Here is an 18734-nt window from a genome sequence, read left to right on the forward strand (position 1 = left end):
CAGCTTCTGTCAGGTAGCCTGCTCCTAGGGGTGGTAATAGTTTCCAAATATCGCTAGCCCTGGGGTTTTGCTTTTCTTACGCTCACCCACGTCATCTAATTACCTGTAATGAATACGCTTTGTTTGCATAATTGGGAGAAGTGATAAAACACAGAAACCAGTACTCCAAATTCGCGCTCCGGGCAGCGAAGCGCAGGCAGCCAGACCCCCGCCCGGGCGCAGCCTCCAGGCCAAGCCTCACCCGCCGCCCCCCGGGAACCCCATGTCGTGTTTTCTTAACAATTACACTTTTTTGGGGGGGGGCGCGCCACGAGGCATATGGGATCTTAGTTCCACGACCAGGGATCAAACCCGCGCCCCTTGCAGTGAAAGTGCGGAGCCTTAACCACTGGACCGCCAGGGAAGTCCCCAATTACACTTTTTATATGTTGCCGCTTGAACCCTCCTCATTTATGCTGTGCCGTTGGTTTGTGTCTCACCTCATCAATAGCTCTCTGGTGTCAGGATCCATTCTCTCTTTCCATCCTTGGCGGCTGGGGCATTGACAAAGAACCTGGGGTGGTTCGGACGGCTGGAACAGAGCCTCAGCGCACGGATGAGCACCCCTCCTACTGAAACATCAGTTGGCAACATGCTGAGGCCTGGCACTAGGATGCATGTACCAGAGGGCAACCAGGACAGCTACCTGGCCCCTTGACACAGCAGCTTGCACGTGCCCTCCTATGGCAGCAGGTGGTCTTTATGGCATTGGCTCCACACCCTCCAGGTTCTCTTATGCTGTCGATAGAAGACATTTGCTCCTACAGGGACTGGGCAGTCTCCTGATGTGACTTCAGCCCTTCTTCAAGCAGCCTCTCTATCCCCAAACCTACTCCTCCAGGATTCCACATACTGGCAAATAGTACCATTGTTCACCCACTAGGTGAGACTTGTTAGAAATCACCCATAAGATAAAAGAGCTGCAAGCTGTGGGAAGGTAGAGTTTTGTGTGCCTGTGGTCTGGAATAAGCAAGTACCCCTGGTTGTGGTGGTGATGGGGGAAGAGACTGTCCTGGAGCAGAGCCTCCCTGAGGATCTGGTTCCCCTTGTTGAAAGGGGCCCCAGGGAGTAATGAGTGGTCCCCTTAACAGCTCCTTCTGGCCAGCCTGGTCGCTGTCTTGACTCCTGGCTTTGTCACCGGAAAGAGACCCACACCTGTACAGAGGCTAACCTACTTTCTCTTTTTGTGCCCACGCCACAATCTGCTAATCTATGCCACAGCCGTGCTTGCTTAATAGAAAGGAAGGCAGAAGGCCACATAAGCAAAACCGAAGAACCGGCCCGAGACAGAAAGGCCCAAGATGGCAAAAGTCAACTCTCCTGAACCGGTTCTAGCCTGACCACGAGGGCAACACCTGTGCAGATGAGATGGAAGTGTGTGAAAGTTGCCTTTGCTTCATTATCATGCTAGGATCTCTGCCCAAAGTGGAGACTCGCACTTTGCTAGGCACAACTAGTGCTGAGTGCAAGGGAGCCCAGAGGAATGCTCTTGCTCCTGCTGTTTCTGGAAATCTCCACCTCTTCCCCCAAATTCTGATGGCACACCCACCTCTTACCCCTTAAAAGTTGCAGGCTTCCCTCCCTCAACGGGAAGGGGGCTTCAGAACAGGAGCTCTCCCCTCCTCATTCCTTGATCAACAAATAAAGTTTCTGCTCTGCTGAACCTGGTCTCATTCTATTGAGCCAGTAGCACCTCGCAAGGAAAGACCCAGTTGGGGTCCACCCAAGTAGTTGGGGATAAGAAACAGCTTTGATGTCATTCTTCTCTGGGGGGAGGGAGCCCTGGAGGGAAGCCCTGCACACACATGGGGAGGGGTGTAGGAAAACAGGACAAGTCTGATAGAGATCTGGGGCACGAACAGAAGGCAGGCGTCCAGTGGGTTAGGTTAGGTGAGGAGTGTCGGGGACAAGCCTATGGGCTGGGCTCAGAGGCCGCCCAGAAAGGCACTAGGGCCCGGGAGAAGCCGAGACGTTGGCCCTCCCTGCTTCCTAGAGGGGCCTAGAGGCCCGGAGCGGCGATGCGCGTGCGCGATACGGGCCAGCGGAGAGCCCGGAAAGGGGGCTGGCGTGGGGCTAGTCGTGCGGTCCGCGGACTGAGAGTCTCGCGACTTTGGGCGTCGGTGAGCGGGGCAACAGGGGGCGTCGGGGGCTGCCGTGCGGGCGCGGGGTTCCCCGGGGGCGGCGGGTGAGGCTTGACCTGGAGGCTGCGCCCGGGCGGGGGTCTGGCCTGGTAGCCCGACCCGCCCCGGTGAGGGCGTATCTGCCTGCGCTTCGCTGCCCGGGGCGCGAATTTGGAGTACTGGTTTCTGTGTTTTATCACTTCTCCCAATTATGCAAACAAAGCGTATTCATGACAAGTAATTAGATGACGCGGGTGAGCGTAAGAAAAGTAAAAGTAACTGCAGTCCGTTAATGTTTTTGTCTGGAGGCTTCCTGACCTTATAAAATTTGTGCATGATTATGCAAACTCTTACACGTATATGTAAATTTTTAACTACGAAACAGGATCCTACAATTGCTTAAAAATTTTTTGGTATTGTAATAAAACAGTATTGTGATAATATATGCATAACATTTACCATATGATACATAAAAATTTACCATTTTAACCATTTAAAGTGTATAATTCAGTAGCATTAAGTACATTCATACTGTTGCTTCTTGAAAATTATATCTTCAGCTTCCGGAATGCATTTGTTCATATATTGGTTAAAATTGATGCCAGCATTATGACACCACTGAGATATATATTTGCAAGTATAATTAAAATAAAACATTTTGTTTGCAGTTTATTTCGTATAATACACATTACGTGAAGCTGTAAATGCCGAGCAAGTGACGTTTGTGCAGAAAAATAGCAAATTCTTTATTTGGGTGATTATTTCCGTTTTCAAAATAAAAGAGTAGTGTCTATAAAATGCAGTTTTTAAACACAAGTAATAGCACTAACCTAAAACTACTCTACTGTCGTCTGACATATAGGCTTAAGAAATAAGAAAATGTTCTCCTTCCTAAGTTAAGAGTGGTGGCAAGGAAAAGAACACCATCCTCTTTCAAACTGTTTGCGGTTCTGTTACCAACCAGGGTTCTTGGCCTCCTTAATCAATAGAAATTAAGAGGCCTGACAAGAAATTCAGGCAAGGCAGCAGGAGGGAGCGAAAACAAGTAACAGGTTCCCTTGCTTGCTCCCTGAAGGGGTGGTGGGGTTTCTTACTTGGGGTGAGGGTAGGGGTAGGTCTGGGGGTCCCAACTGAGGGGTGGCTTCGGTCGTCTACCCACCCTTGGTGGTGCTGTGTGCAGGGTACATGGACTATACTCTGCTTTTGCTCCCAGCTCCTCAGAAGTGGCAGATGGGTTTTTGGTCTTTTTGTGTCTTGTTGTTCATAATTTGCCCCAGCTGGGCCTGGAAGCAGTTATTTTTAGTCCCTTATAGTTTCTTTGTGTTTTGTTGGTGGAGGAGATGTTTGTCTAGGTGCAGGCACTGCAGCGAAGGGTCCTAGGTCCCAGCCTGTCTCACTTCCAAACTGAAAACTCCTTAATGTTAGGTCGCTTATTTTGCAAGGAAGTAATTTGCTTAGGGATTTCAGGGAATTTCCATTTGTCATACACATGTGTATATCTGTGCATTTTCAGGGACTGACAAATGAGGCTGCTCTTGCATGTTGTTCTCAATGCTGAAGAAAGGCAGACAAATTTTGGTTTGAAAAGTAAGCCAAAAAGATGGGATTGTTTTGAAGATAAACCTCTATATGTACTAATAAGGAAGGGAAACTGACAAAAACATGAAAAATAGTAACTATGCCAAGGTTAAGTTTTCTGTGGCTCTGGTATCCAGGAAGCATTAGTGCATGAGCATTCTATGCTGTCATTCTCCAGAGCAAAAATACAGAAAATGTAGTAAAATATAAGTCATTTTACTTTGCAATCTTCAGTATTTTTAATATCAGAAACTGTCTGGAAGAGGTCCCTCAGGTGAGTCGTGTGCTCTAGATTGAATTTTTGAGCTTATACTTTTTCTTCCCTGATTTTAGACCTCATCCTCCTTCCTTGTTTTATTATAGTACATAAGACCTGTCGCTGTCTTTATTTCATTGTCTGTCTTCTCATTAGCTACTCAAGGCAGTGCTTTTTGTCTGCTTTATTCACTGCAGAGACCTTAGTGCCTAGGGCATAGTAGGTGCTCAGTAAATATTTGTTAAATTAATGAAAGAAAATACAAATTAGAGATGATAAGCATTGACAGTATTCAATGCCCTTATTGCCAAGTTAATCCATAATATCTAGACATTAATATTTCTAGATAGAAATAAACACAGTAACAACTCAGACTTCTTCAGTTTAAAAACCTTTTTATTTTGGGACTTCCCTGGTGGTCCAGTGATTAAGACTCAGTGCTCCCAATGCGGGGGCACGGGTTCAATCCCTGGACAGGGAACTAAGATCCCGCATGCTGCATGGTGCGGCCAAAAAAAAAAAAACCTTTTTATTTTGACAATTGTAGACTCACAGAGGGTGTCCGAACTTTACAGAGTTCCCTTATATCTTTACCTGTTTTGCCTAAAGGTAGTATCTTGCACAGCCATAGTTTAGTCATCAAACTTAAGAAATGTACAGGGGTCCAATACTGTTAATTAAACTGCTGATTTATTTAGGGTTCATCACTGTCTCACTAATGTTCTTTTTCTGTTCCAGGATCCAATCTAGAATCCCTCATTCCATTTAATTGTCATGTCTTCTTGTTCTCCTTCAGTCTGTGACATTTCCTCAGTTTTACTTGTTTTTCATGATATTGACACTTTTGAAGTATTTTATATTTGTAATTTTAGAATGACGCTCTCGATTTGGTTTTGTCAGATGTTCTCCTACTTAGATTGAGGATGATGTCAGTATGTCTTCTTACTAGTGATACTACTTTTGATCCAGTATTTCTGCCAAGTTTCATCACTGTAAAGTTGCTGTCTTTCCCTTGTAATTAGTAATTATTTTGAGGAAGACATTTTGAGACTTTGCATAGAAATATCCTTTCTCCTCAACTTTTAGCCACTAATTAGCATTTCTTGGTGGATCTTGTCTGTAGCAGTTATTATTGTGATGTTCTTCTAGGTGCCTTTCATTTCTGTTTTTTCTTCTACATTTATTAACTGGAATTCTTTGTGAGGAAGAGTTGTGCCTTTTCTCCCTTTTGTTTATTTACTTAATTACATCAGTGTGTGATGTTCAGTGTTTATTTTGGGGGTTTATTGCATGTATTGTTATTTATTTTGTGGCTTAAGTTATTCTGATTTTGGCCATTGGGAGCTCTTTCAAGTTGGCTTCTGTTTCCCCTTACATGCTTCCATCCTGTTGTGTCTCTTTCTCTGATTTTCAGGCACCACAAGTTACTCATCTTGTGTTTTTACCTCCCCCAGCCCTGGAATCAGCCGTTTCTGCAAGGATTCCTGGTTTCATTTATTGCAGAGTGGTACTTAGAAACCAAATTTTGGGCACTAGGTTGAGCTCATTTTTTAATTGGCAAACTGGTATAAATATTATTTTAACATTTTAAATGTGTACTAGAAGCAATCTTTCTTTAAAAAAATTTTTTTAATTGAAGTATAGTTGATATACAATGTTGCACCAATCTCTGCTGTACAGCAGAGTGACTTAGTTAAACACATATAGACTTCTCTTTTAAAATATTCTTTTCCATTATGGTTCGTCACAGGATATTGAATATATTTCCCTCTGCTATACAGTGGGACCTTGTTGTTTATCCATCCTATATATAATCGTTTACATCTGCTAATCCCAAACTCCCAGTCCTTCCCTCCCCCAACCCACTCCCCCTTGGCAACCACAAGCCTGTTCTCTATGTCTGTGAGTCTGTTTCTGTTTTGTAGATGGGTTCATTTGTGCCAAATATTAGATTCCACATATAAGTGATACCGTATGATATTCGTTTCTCTTTCTGACTTACTTGACTTAGTATGATAATCTCTAGTTGCATCCACGTTGCTGCAAATGGCATTATTTCGTAGAAGCAATCTTTCTTTAGTGGCAATTGCCTTAGAAACTTATTTGCTTATTATCAGTGTATAAAGTAAACCTTATGTACCCTCTCACTGGGCAGGAAAAACATGAGAACAAGAGACTACTTAATGAGGATTTTAAAAGGAAATCAAAATTACATTGTATATAAGGTGATAAAGCGAAATGACAGAAAGAAGAAAATGTCCCTGAAAAATGCCCACATGATTGCTTGGGATTTCCCCTGTTCTTTTGAAAGCCATTTTCATTTGGGAATGAAACTGGGCGGAGGGATGAAGCTCTGGGGGAGAAGAGGCCTGCTCCATTTCAGGTTGCTCCACAGGCCTGGGGTCTCCCATCTGTGGTATAATCTTAACAAGTTGATGAATGAAGCTTTTCTTCTGTCCTCAGAAGCTAGTTGGGACCTGGAAGGAACCCTGAGGCATTAGGATACCTGAATTTAATTGGGCAGTTTCAGCTCACTGGCCCCATCTCTTTACTATGCTGTGGGGCTTTCATTCAGACTTCAAAAGGCCCAAGAGGTCATTAACTTTTTTTTTTTTTTAAAGGAATGGTTTTCTTTTTTTTTTTTAATTTTTTTTTGGCTGTGTCGGGTCTTAGTTGTGACATGTGGGATCTTTGTCGCAGTATGTAGGAATTGTGGTGCACGAGCTTCTCTCTAGTTGTGGCGCTCGGGCTCCATGGCGCGTGGGCTCTCTAATTGTGGCGTGGAGGCTTAGTTGCCCCGCGGCATGTGGGATCTTAGTTCCTTGACCAGGGATTGAACCATCGTCCCCTGCATTGGAAGGCGGATTCTTTAACACTGGACCACCAGGGAAGTCCCAGGAAGTCACTAAATTTTATCCATGTTCATGGTTGCAGGGGCTGGGCTCAGAGGGCTGGAATCTTGTGCCATATTCACAGGCAGTTGCCCTCATTTTTCTGTTGGTCCGTCTTCTCATCACCTCTTTACAAATACTTCACTGACCTCTTTGGACATTTCTGCAGCAGCTGCTTCAGAACAGGTCAGCTGGGAGGCTTATGTTTGGTGCTAATTTCCCTGTGGGTCTCAATTTCCTGAGATAGGTCAGTGCCATTTACATTTCCCGCTGGGTGTGTTTCTTCAAAATATTTCTCTCTGGTCTCCAGTTCATTCTGTTGCGTCTCACTCCCGGATTTCTCTGCACCTGAGTGTCTTTCTCTTCCCCAGTCTGTTCTGCAATAGTTTGACCAGGGACGTCTCTCGCCTCTTCCTGTGACTCTCGGCTTCCTCCTGAGCAGCTCCCGTCGGTGCTGCTGCGGCTCAGCAAGGCTGGAGCCTGCCCCTGCCGCTCTGGAGGCACCTTTCCTCTTCAGCCTCCTCTTGTCGTTGTGTCTTCAAGTCTCTTTTTACAGGCCTTCAGTTATGTACCTTATCACTTCTCAGTTTTCCTTTGCTTTTGTTTTCTCTGTGTACTTATTTTCCTTACCCCACCCCCTTGTTTCTCAGCAAAGCTTCATTTCTCTGCCAAAACTTCAGCAGCTTCCAAAGTAGTTCCTCAATTGATTCTCCATCCCCTTGTAGCAGCACTGCAGTTTCTTTTATCTGGGTGGTGACAGGCTTTCTGGTGTGAGCCTTCTTCCCATCTCAGTTTACGGTTGTATCTTTTTTGTCAGTCCCAGCAGTGCTCGCTGAGTCCAGGAGACATTGCCTAGGTATTGGTTTGTAGCAAATATAGGAGATGATGGCCTCTATTTTAATCGTGGATGAAGGTAGTGATTTTTTAAAAATTTGCTTAACCATCGTGGGAGACAGAGGGTTCCATGCTCTCAGGGAAAGCTAGCTATCATCTGTGATCTGGTACACAGAGCAGTGGGGCCAGTTTGCAACAGGTGCCAAGGCCTGCTGTCCATATAATTTTCATATATAGTCTGAGGTATGGGTCTAACTTCATTCTTTTGTATGAGTACATCCAGTTGTCCCAGCACCATTTGTTGAAAAGTCTCTTTCCCCTTTGAGTGGTCTTGGGACTTCCATCAAAAATAAGTTGACTGTAGATGTATGGGTTTATTTCTGGACTCTTAATCTATTTCACTGATATATGTCTATCCTTATGCCAGTATCACACTGTCTTGATGAGTGTTGCTTTGTCAAATGTTTTGAAATTGTGAAGTGTGAATCCTTCAACTTTTTTTTTTTTTTTGGATGTACCGTGTGGCTTGTGGGATCTTATTTCCCTGACCAGGGATTGAACCCAGGCCATGGCAGTGAAAGTGCCAAGTCCTAACCACTGGACAGCCAGGGAGTTCCCTCAGCTTATTTTTATTTTTCAAGTTTCTTTTGCCTTGTACTGGAACTCTTGAATTTCCAGTGAATTTTATTATCAGCTTGTCAATTTCTGCAAAGGAACCAGCTGGGTTTCTGAAAGGGGTTGTGTTGAATCTGAATATCAATTTGGGGAATATCTGTTAGATGTGGGTTTAAAGAAAAGAGAGTGTAAATTAAAGGTTTTGACTGATGTCTGGAATCATTAACAAAACGTGGGAAGATAGGAAATGAAGATAGTAAGAAGATGCGCTTTTGACACTGAGTTTATGCTACTATGGAACACCAGGTGAAATGTTCAGTAGGCAATTAGAGCTTGTGTTAGATGTGGAGGAGAGAACAAGGAACTGGCAGAGCAGCATTAGAGAATGAGATCTCTGAGAGAAGGAAAGGAGAAGCTCTGAGACCTGAACGCCTACAATGTCCGTGATGAGAGGGCAGGTGAAGGAAGAGAAGCCAGGGAATGAGGGGCAGAGAGGTGAGGGGGAGGCCAGGCAGGCTGCTGCTGGGGAAGCCATGGGAGAGAGAAGGTGGTCAGAAATGTAGCTTCCTTCTGAGAGTGGCAGAGAGAGGGCTGGAAGGAGCCGCCAGTTCGGTTTGAACAGGGACCTTCTGTGCCTCCAGGAAAAGTTCACAGCTCACAAAGGATAACGCGTTTATGGAACAGGGATGAGGGCCCGTGTGTGTGGAGCCACCTGGGTTCTCTTGAATCCACTTGCTGGGATACAGACCTCATTGGAGCCAAGAGCAGGGCTGGTCCCACTCAGAGCTTTCTTTCCTCCCTCAGCTCGGCATGCTTCCCCAGTGCCTGCCCTTCCCCAAGTGGGGAACGTAGGAGACCAAGCAGCGGCAACGGTGCTCCGGATGGTCAGGCCCCAGGTGAGCTTCCTGAGTTCCAAGTCTGTGGCCCAGGAATAGCTAGAGCTCATCTCCGGGCCTCTGGCCCATTCTGAGTCTGCTCCTGTGGCTTCCCCGCCTAACTGCTTCCCCTGGAGCTGCTCCCGTCCACTGAATTCATTGACTGTATCTTGCCCTGGACTTCTCCTTTTATTAATGTGTCCTTCCAGCTTCCCACCCTCCCCCCACCCCTTTTGCCACCAGGGCCCTGACCCTGTGCTCTCAGTGCCCCTAATGACTCTGCCCCTCAGACTGGGAATGTCCCTGAGCAGTAGAAACTTGTCATTCCAGGAGGCTGCAGTGTTCGAGTTCCTGTCTGTGGACTATACTCAGCAGAAGTGGAAAGGTCCGGCACTCAGCCAGAGAGCAGCCCTGTACCGGAACATCATGCTGGAAAATTGCCGCAGCCTGGCCTCACTGGGTAATGACTCTGTTCCCCGGTACTTAGAGTCTGTCTTCTTTACACGTTCTTTGGTATATTCGTTTTCTTTTTTAACTTTTTATTATGAAAATATAAAAAGACAAAGGGAGAGAATAGTATAATGAACCCCTCTCCATCATCACCCACTTTAATAGTTATTAACGTTCTCCTATTATTAATTGAGCTGGGCCAGTTTATTAGAGTTTGTAGTTGGAAGGAGTAGAGTGCCATTCAGTTAGTTATTGTAAGGGATGAGCTAAGTTACTTACAGTAAGACTAAAGGAATGGAAGCCCTGAACAGACTGACCAGCTAGACCAGACTTCGGGAAATGAAGCCTTGTGGGGACCTGGGAACCTGGGAACCTCAGCAGTGGAAGTGAAAGGATTTTTACACCAGTGTCGTAAGACAGCTGTGCCCTGCGTATCCGTTTTCTCCTCCCACTGATACCCATTCTCTTTACTCTGAATCTTTTTTCCCCCTCCGAGCTCCTTCTTAATTAGACTTTGTGTTTCCTCCTATGTTCTGCTTGCTGTGGCTCCTGATGGTTGCCTTCTCTCCATGCATCATTTCAGCTTGAGCTCTTACTTGTAATTTCCTTAGTTTTTCCTACTCTCCGTTCAGAATTTATGTAGAAAAGGACTCCAAGGGTGGTTCAGCCATTAAATATCATCTTTGTTTGAGCAGAACTTTGGCCCAGGCCACGCAGAGGCTGATGACTAATCTACAGATAAGCTACACTTGCGTCTGGTGCTTGGCCCTGTTCCAGTCACCTGTTGTCCATCATGGGATGAGCTGGGTTGTTTGGCACAAAGCATGGTTGCCTCAGCTTCCCCTTCAGAAAGACTAGGGCAGGGCTGCTTCCTGGAAGGGGCTGTTGTCAGGGCAGGTTCTGGGGTTGACCAGTCTAATAACGGTAGCCTACTCTGGAGAGGGTGAGCTTAGAATCAAGGAACCAAATATCTTTAACTTTCCATATGCTAAGGTGGTATGATGGCTTGCGGCCTTGGTTAAGATGTGATTGAAAGGAACCAATATTTTTGTGTTTAGCTATGACCATGATTGCTCTGCCTTCTCCCAACTTTTGTATTCAAAAATTCTAGAATTCAAAAGTAGATATTCAGCTGTTCAGTCTCATTATGACTCCAGATTATCAAGATACAAAACATGTATTTTGATTTACGTTTCAAGTTATAAAAATTAATCTTTATAGGAGTGCCTACTGGCACCTACCAGTCCAGTGCTCCAGGGACTAGGGGGTGCCCAATTTTACAGCTTTGCTTTCCCCTTCAATACTTTTCCCCAGTATTTCTCTACCCATGGCCTCTCCAAATCTTGTCACTGTCCTGTTACACCAGAATCACTTCTTTATGTACACTTTTCCCTAATCACATCCTCATAATATAAATTTCCTTTCTACTCTCAGGTTTGCCCACATTGTTTCTCTTATTTGATTTGAGGTATTTGCCACCACTCTCTCTCCCCTACATCTTTGCTGAGAACTGTGGAACCATACAATGTCATGGTTGGAAAGGACCTTAGGGTTCCTCTATTTACTAAGGAGACGTTGCATCTAAGTGACTTCTGGAAGATCACACCATGCTTTACAGTCTGGTCTCTTGCCTTTCAACTGGCCTTTTCACCTGGCTGTGCTGGCTCAGCATCCCTCTGTCCTGAGGGCTGTTCTTCCACCCTCCTCCACTGACCAGCTTCCCTTCTTTGTTTTTCTGTCCATGAAGAAAAATTTGAGCCATTTCCCATTTTCTCTCCTGTTCTTAATGTGTCTCCTCATTCCTTACCTGTAATGTGAAGTTTTTTCAAGTACATAGACTCCTGATGATTCTCTTTCTTCAGTAGGACAAGAAATGAGTGAAAGTTGTTTTCTTCTTTCTTTTGGCAGCAGGTGAGAACAGGATGGAGAGTTCAGAGTTGCCTCCAAAGCAGGAAGTTTCTAAAGTTTTGAAGTCATCTGATAGGACCTCAGTAGTACTCTGTGGAATGATTCCTGGAGGACCAGAAGCTGGAGATGCCTGTGAAGAGACTTTAGAGAAGCTAGAAGTTCAGCCCTCAGGTGAAGAAGGGACCAGACTGGAAAGCGATTTCTTGGAAATAACACAGAAAGATAAAAATAAATCCACAAAAGATGGGTGTGATGAATATAAGGAACTTGAGGAACATCCAGACCTGTCCTCCAGTCCTACAGAACATCAAGGAGTTCTGAAGGGAGAGAAATTCTATCGATGTGATGAATGTGGCAAAGCTTTTAATTGGAGTTCTCACCTCATTGGGCATCAGAGAATCCACACTGGGGAGAAACCCTATGAGTGCAATGTGTGTGGCAAGACCTTCAGGCAGACCTCTCAGCTCATAGTCCATCTCAGAATCCACACAGGGGAAAAGCCCTATGAATGCAGTGATTGTGGAAAGACCTATCGCCACAGCTCCCATCTCATTCAACACCAGAGACTCCATACTGGGGAGAAACCGTATAAATGTATTGAATGTGGAAAAGCTTTCAATGAGAGTTCCAAGCTCTTTGACCATCAGAGAACCCATACTGGGGAGAAACCATATGGATGCAATGAATGTGGAGCGGTCTTTAGTCGGAGTAAAAGCCTTGTCCGCCATCAGGTACTTCACACTGGTGAGAAACCTTACAAGTGTAATGAGTGTGGGAAAGCTTTCTGTTCTAACAGAAATCTTATTGACCATCAGAGAATCCACACTGGGGAGAAGCCTTATGAGTGTAATGAATGTGGCAAGGCCTTCAGTCGAAGTAAATGTCTTATTCGACATCAGAGCCTCCACACTGGGGAAAAACCATTCAAATGCAGTGAGTGTGGGAAAGCCTTCAATCAGATCTCTCAACTTGCTGACCATGAGCGAATTCATACTGGAGAAAAACCCTTTGAATGTAATGAGTGTGGTAAGGCATTCAGTCTGAGTAAATGTCTCATTCGACATCAGAGACTTCACACTGGTGAAAAGCCCTATAAATGCAATGAATGTGGAAAATCCTTCAATCAAAACTCATACCTCATTATTCATCAGAGAATTCACACTGGTGAGAAACCTTACAAATGTAACGAATGTGGGAAGGTCTTCAGTCATAATTCTAGCCTTATGGTACATCAGAGAACCCATACTGGGGAGAAACCATATAAATGCAAAGATTGTGAGAAAGCCTTTCGTGACAGCTCACAACTCACTGTGCACCAAAGAGTTCACACTGGAGAGAAACCCTATGAATGTATTGAGTGTGGGAAAGCCTTCAGTCAGCGTTCTACTTTCAATCACCACCAGCGAACTCACACTGGAGAAAAGCACTCAGGTCTGGCTCGGTCTGTTTCTTAACGCATGATTCTCTAAGACAGCAAGGAACTCTGAGTTAAGATTTCTATATAAGAAGTATGCTCACCCTGGTCCCTTCTTGGAACCACTATTCAAAGTGGATCATTCCCTAAATGCTCTCTGGTGGTCAGGAAGGTGGGAGAGTGGGAGTAACAGTACGGTCCTTCCCCACTAAGGACTACACATTTCATGTGCTTGTAGGTTTCCTTTTTCTTTCACCTTTTTTTTTTTGGCCGTGCCATGCAGCTTGCAGGGGATCTTTCCCGACCAGGGATCAAACCCACGCCCTCAGCAGTGAAAGCAAGGAGTCCTAACCAGTGGACCACCAGGGAATCCTCTTCTTTCACTTTTTAAAAAAATTAAAATCTATCTTGTTTCTTAATTATTTCTTCCATAATTATATTCTTAAGGAAAGAGATATTTCCTTATTCTATTCCACCTCCTCCATTTTACCATTTATATCAAGTCATTCTCCAAGACTCTGAGTCATTCTTTCTACCTCTTGAATGTGGCCCTTTTAAAACTACTTTAATCTAGACTCATCACTTGTGTTCTCTACCTAGAAAAGCTTTTCTTCCTGTTTGCCAATCTGTGTCCCTTGAACCTTTCAGATCTAGGTCATCTCTGAAGGACTGTTTTCTTCAAATGCTCCTTTTTTCCTCCTAACCTGTTGATTGACCTCAGTGTTTTGAATTAACCTGTGCTATAATTTGCAATTGTTATATAATTGCCTTGTCAATTCTCAACCTAATGCCCCTTTGTGTCCTTTTATACTAACTTCATGTAAGCTTTGAGGTTGGGTATAGTATCTATTTCTTTTAGCATATAGATAATACTTTACATATTCTAGTTGTTAAATAGCTTTTTAAAACTCACCTCTCCAACTGAGCCATGCTTAAAGTGGGCATGAACTCCCCTTTCACCACCAGACCTAAAATTTCTAAAGATATCACATACAAAGGCCTCATTCATATCTTCTCCTTGTGTCCTTTAGAGTCTTACTACTGTTACCTCAGCCTCAGACAGTTAATGGATTTGTGTTTGAGTTTGTGCAGGTGTGTGTGTGTATGTATGTATCTAGGTATTGGAGGCAGCTGTCATGTTCCAGTGATATGTACTTTGCCATGAACACGGACTCCAGTTCTGTACTAGCTTTCTCCACCCTGCTGTCTAAGTGAACAAGTTAAGAACAGCATCAAAGTTTACTGCAAAGAAGACTCAACTTCCATGGCAATTTCAGTTCCTAGCATTCTTGGATGATTGGAATGAACAGTAATGAAGTTTGTGACAAGATAATAGAGTCACACCATTCTGATTTTCTTACCAACTAGTTCTAGATGCCTGCAACTGTCATCTGATTTTTAGGTGAGAGGTGTACGCTTAATTATTGTGATTATCTTCTGGGCCAACTTTCATACCTCAAAGACATAAGAAACAAAATCTTTTCAGGGGATTTCCTCTTCTACAGTCATGTGTCAGACACAAGTTTTTCTTTCCATCCTTGTAGTAGGGCCTCAATGCTAGGGCATCTTTGCCCCTGGTAACTACCCTCTTCCTCTTAGCAATATGACAGGATCAGCAGTGTGGCAGAGGAGGAGGAGGTTAGAGGGGCAATGTCAGGCACATAACCTAGAGGAGAGAGATTTTTTGAGCTGTGATTTATGTCTCTGAGACAGTGGAGAAGAAGGGGAAGAGAGTTGGGGCTCAAGAAAATAAGAATTAGATATGATTCTGGGTGAGGCATCTCAGAAAAGGTTAGAGTGTTTATTAGGGGCCTAAAAAATTACTGAACCAAGGACAGAACTGGAAATTTGCCATTTGTGAATATTTTAAATTTCTGTTATAGCTATATTTTTGGTGTTTATTTTCATTCTTTTTAAACCGATAGGACTTTCTTTTTTAAAGTGTTTTACTTTGGAAGCTCCCAGATTCCAGGGGAGAGCCTAACCCCATATGAACACACAGGTCCAACCCTGTACTCTGATTTCAACATGACTGGTTATGTCTTTAGTAGAGAACCCTCTGTCGAGTATTGTAATTTTTTATCTTCTGGTTCTGCTCATACTGTACCACACTAAGTCTCTGGAGGGAGGGATCCAGCACTGTTCATAACCCTGTTAGCTGACCACCACCCTTCCGGGGTAGGTGCTAAGTAGCAGTGAATGTCCTCACTTGCTAGAAAAGCACTCAGGCTCTTGGTTGGAGGAAAAGGGGCTACGTTCGTTTGAAAGCCACACCTCAATTTCTACTGGTTATTGCTAGTATTTTAATAATTAGTGATTTAAAAAAAAATTTTACTTGGATCCAATTACCTTGCTAGATTAGTTCTGGTTTGAAGAGTTTTTCAGTTTCATTTCCTAGCTTTTCTAGGTATACAATAAATAACGATTAGTGTTCTCTTAATTCTAATCTGTATGCCACTTACGTTGTGCATGAGCACAAATATTTTAAAAATGTTGAATAGTGAATAACAGGCTTTCAGTGTCTTGTTCCTAACTTTCAGGAGAAAGGTTTTTTAGGATTTCACAGTTTTATATGGCGTTCACCCTCATTGTTTCTGATAAATACTACTCTGGGAAGTTTTCTTCTATTCCTACTTTTAGAAGAAGCAATATGTTATAGTGGTAAAGAGCACAGATTTTGTGCCTGGAAGCCTAGGTTCAAATCCTGCCTCCACCACTTTCTTTAGGTGTGTGATCCTGGGCAAGTTGCTTTGCTTTCTTTTGTCTTCCATGTGTAAAATGGTGCTACCTCATAGGGCCTTGAGGATAAAATCAGTTCGTAGGTGTAACGCACTTGAAACAATACTTGGCATGTAGTATACCCTATAGCAAATTATTATACTTAAGTTTTTATTAGGAATGGATGCTAAGTTCTGTCAGACTTTTAAAAATCTGTTGGTGTAATGTTATGGTTTTATCATTCTTTTCAGAATCGATTTTGCTGGCAAGTTTCCAAATGAAATTTCCTTGTGTTCCTGGAATAAAATCCATTTTTTTGTGGTGATTTTATTTTATTTTTTAAGTACAGAATAGATTCAGTTTGCTTTGCAAAATGAATTTGGAAGTTTTGTTTTTTTCTCTTTTATTACCTGGAAGAGTTTGCATAATGAGGGGATTATTCTTTGAAGCATAAAAATAACTGGGCCTGATCCCTTTTTGGGAGGAAGGGGATTGGGAGGGACATATCTTTAGCAGCTGTCTTAGTTTGGGTTGCTATAACAAAATACCATAGACTGGGTGGCTTAAACAACAGACATTTATTCCTTACAGTTCTGGAGGCTGGGAAGTCCAAGATCAAGTTGCCAACATGGTCAGGTTCTGGTAAGGATCCTTTGAGTCTTGGCTGCCGTCACCTTCTTGCTATAGCCTCACATTGTAAAGAAAGAGAGCAGCTCTCTGTCTCTTCCTCTTTTAATAAGGACATTACTTCCATCATGAATGCCCTACCCACGTAAACTAATCTAACCCCGGTTACTTCCCAAAGGCCCAACTCTACATACCATCACCCTGGGGATTAGGGCTTTAATATATGAATTTCAAGGAAACAAACATTTGGTCCATAAATTCTGAGTCTGGCTTCCCCAAATTCATGTCCTCATTTGCAAAATAAGTTAATTCCATCCCAACAGCCCCAAAGTCTTAATTCAGCATTAACTCTGAAGTCCACAAAGTCTCATCTAAATCAGATATGGGTGAGATTTGAGCTACAATTCACCCTGAGGCAGAGTTCCTCTCCAGCTGTGAACCTGTGAAACCAGACAGGTTATGTGCTTCCAAAATACAGTGCTGGGACAGTTACAGGATCAAATTGTATGTTGAAAAAACCTGCAGTTCTTCCCTCCTGTGTCACCTTCACTACTCAGAACGTTTCAGTTCTTACACTTGAGGTCACCAGATGTGTGGGTGTCTTCCCCCACACTAATTCTCTGCAACACCAGCTGGGTGTCCTACTATTTAACTCAATTCTGACACTACGTGGAAATAGATCGCACAGCTTAAGGGCTTAGTCTCATAAGACTCACACACACCTCATCCCCCCGACCCCACCCCCACCAACTTTAGATACTAGTTCCAAGCCCAAGTTATCACCTGTGTTACTGACCAACCAGCTATAGATCAGAGGTTCCAACAACCCCGTCTTTGGGTTTAATTTGCTAGAGTGGCTCACAGAACTCAGGAAAACAGTTTACTTAAATTTACCGGTTTATTATAAAGGGATATGATAAAGGATACATATGAATAGCCAGATGAGGAGATACATAGGGTAAGGTCTGGGAAGGTCCTGAGCACAAGAGCTTCTGTCCCTGTGGAGTCAGGATGTGTCACCCACTGGGGAGATCTCTGAACCTGGTTCTATTGGGATTATTATGGAGGCTTCGTCGTGTAGGCATGGTCAATCATTAAGTCCATTCCCAGCCCTTCTCTCTTATCAGGAGAACGGGACTGGGGGAAGGGGGCTGAAAATTCCGAGCTCTGAATCATGGCGTGGTCTTTCTGGTGACCAGCTCTCATCCAGGAGCTCACGCAGAGTTGCTTTATTAGAATAAAAGATGCTCCTATCACTTAGGAAATTACAAATGTTTCAGGACCCCTGTGTCAAGAACCAGGGTCAAAGACCAAATATTAGAACAAAAGATGCTCCTGGAGCTCTTATGACTTAGACAATTACAAGGGTTTCAGGGGCTCTGTGCCAGGAACCGGGGGCAGAGACCAATGTAATCTCACACATTCCAATTCCAAAAAGGAGAAATCAGAAGGAAGAAAGTGCTAGGACCTGAGCAAGTCCACAACTTAGCAAAGCAAGTTACATGAGATCTTAAGGCTCAAGAATAACTTTTTGGTCGGTCCTCTGCCCTCCAGGACCACTGGGGTGATGGTCCCACCTTCTGGATGCTCTGGGGAGCATCCAGAGCTCAGACAGAGTCAGAGCTCCGGGGGAGTCTATCCCAAGGCTCTGGGTGGCTCTGCCCCCATGGCTTCTGTGGAAGCTGTCTGGTCTGTTTGAAACCGAGGTGGTAAACCCTGATCATCTCTGAATCACCTTTAGGGTTATTCTTCCTTTGTCTTGAAGAATAAGCACACTTTTGCAATCTGTCTTCATTTCTCGTTTTAGGACTTCAGACGCAGTCAAATTGGAGGTTAGGGCTTCAACATGTTAATTTAGGGGGGACACAATTTAGTCTATAGCAATACCTCAATTCCCCTGCAATACACCGCCAGTGGTAGGCTTAGATCTGCAGCAAGCCCAGGTATCCCCAGAACTACTTTTCATCCACTGTGTTGACATCCTCATTGCTGGCCTGACCAAGAAACAAGTTGACCAGTCCCTACATAAGGTTGTAGATCTTATGACATGCAGGAAGGGCCGACAACACTGATGAGATGCAAGGACCTGCTCAAAAGTGCAGTTTCTGGGAGCCACCTGGGCCAGTAATCAGAGGAGTATTCCTGATAAAGTCAGCTGAAAACTGCTGTCCTTGGCAGCCCCCGCCAACAAGAAAGAGCCTCCATAACTGGTAGGTCTTCTTGGCTATCAGAGGCAACATGTATCAGATCTGGGTATTCTTTTGGTCCCTTATGTCACGGTTACCCACAAGACAGCCGTCCTTGGATGGGATCCCCAACAGCAGCAGACTCTAGAGGCTGTGCAAGATGCATTGGCATGGACCCCGTCATTGGGACCAATGGTGCTTGCCAGCCCTCTGGAGCTCCACA

At 44.1% G+C, this 18734-nt stretch overlaps 1 protein-coding gene across 3 annotated transcripts; it reads left to right on the forward strand.

Annotated features, from left to right (window-relative positions):
- Positions 1 to 2079: 2079 nt before the first annotated feature.
- Positions 2080 to 15997, forward strand: ZNF852 (zinc finger protein 852). Of its 3 annotated transcripts, XR_009505785.1 has the most exons (5): positions 2080 to 2159; positions 9138 to 9229; positions 9539 to 9668; positions 11567 to 14382; positions 15950 to 15997. XR_009505785.1 is itself a non-coding variant. In XM_059939251.1 (4 exons), exons 2-4 carry the CDS (start codon positions 9215 to 9217, stop codon positions 13018 to 13020), a joined length of 1599 nt encoding a protein of 532 aa, XP_059795234.1. In that variant the 5' UTR covers positions 2080 to 2159; positions 9138 to 9214; the 3' UTR covers positions 13021 to 15990. The 3 variants fall into 3 exon arrangements, 2 of the variants coding, with proteins under 2 accessions (XP_059795234.1, XP_059795235.1); XM_059939251.1 differs by having other exon boundaries at positions 11567 to 15990; XM_059939252.1 differs by having other exon boundaries at positions 11570 to 15990.
- The last annotated feature ends 2737 nt before the right edge of the window (positions 15998 to 18734 follow it).

The sequence above is a fragment of the Balaenoptera ricei genome, chromosome 11 (genome assembly GCF_028023285.1).
Source record: "Balaenoptera ricei isolate mBalRic1 chromosome 11, mBalRic1.hap2, whole genome shotgun sequence".
Lineage (NCBI taxonomy): Eukaryota > Metazoa > Chordata > Mammalia > Artiodactyla > Balaenopteridae > Balaenoptera > Balaenoptera ricei.

What these genes read in the sequence shown, in the direction of transcription:
- ZNF852 (XM_059939251.1), top strand. An exon ending in CCGCAGCCTGGCCTCACTGG is followed by an intron (nt 9,669 to 11,566) that starts GTAATGACTCTG and finishes TTCTTTTGGCAG; the next exon opens with CAGGTGAGAACAGGATGGAG.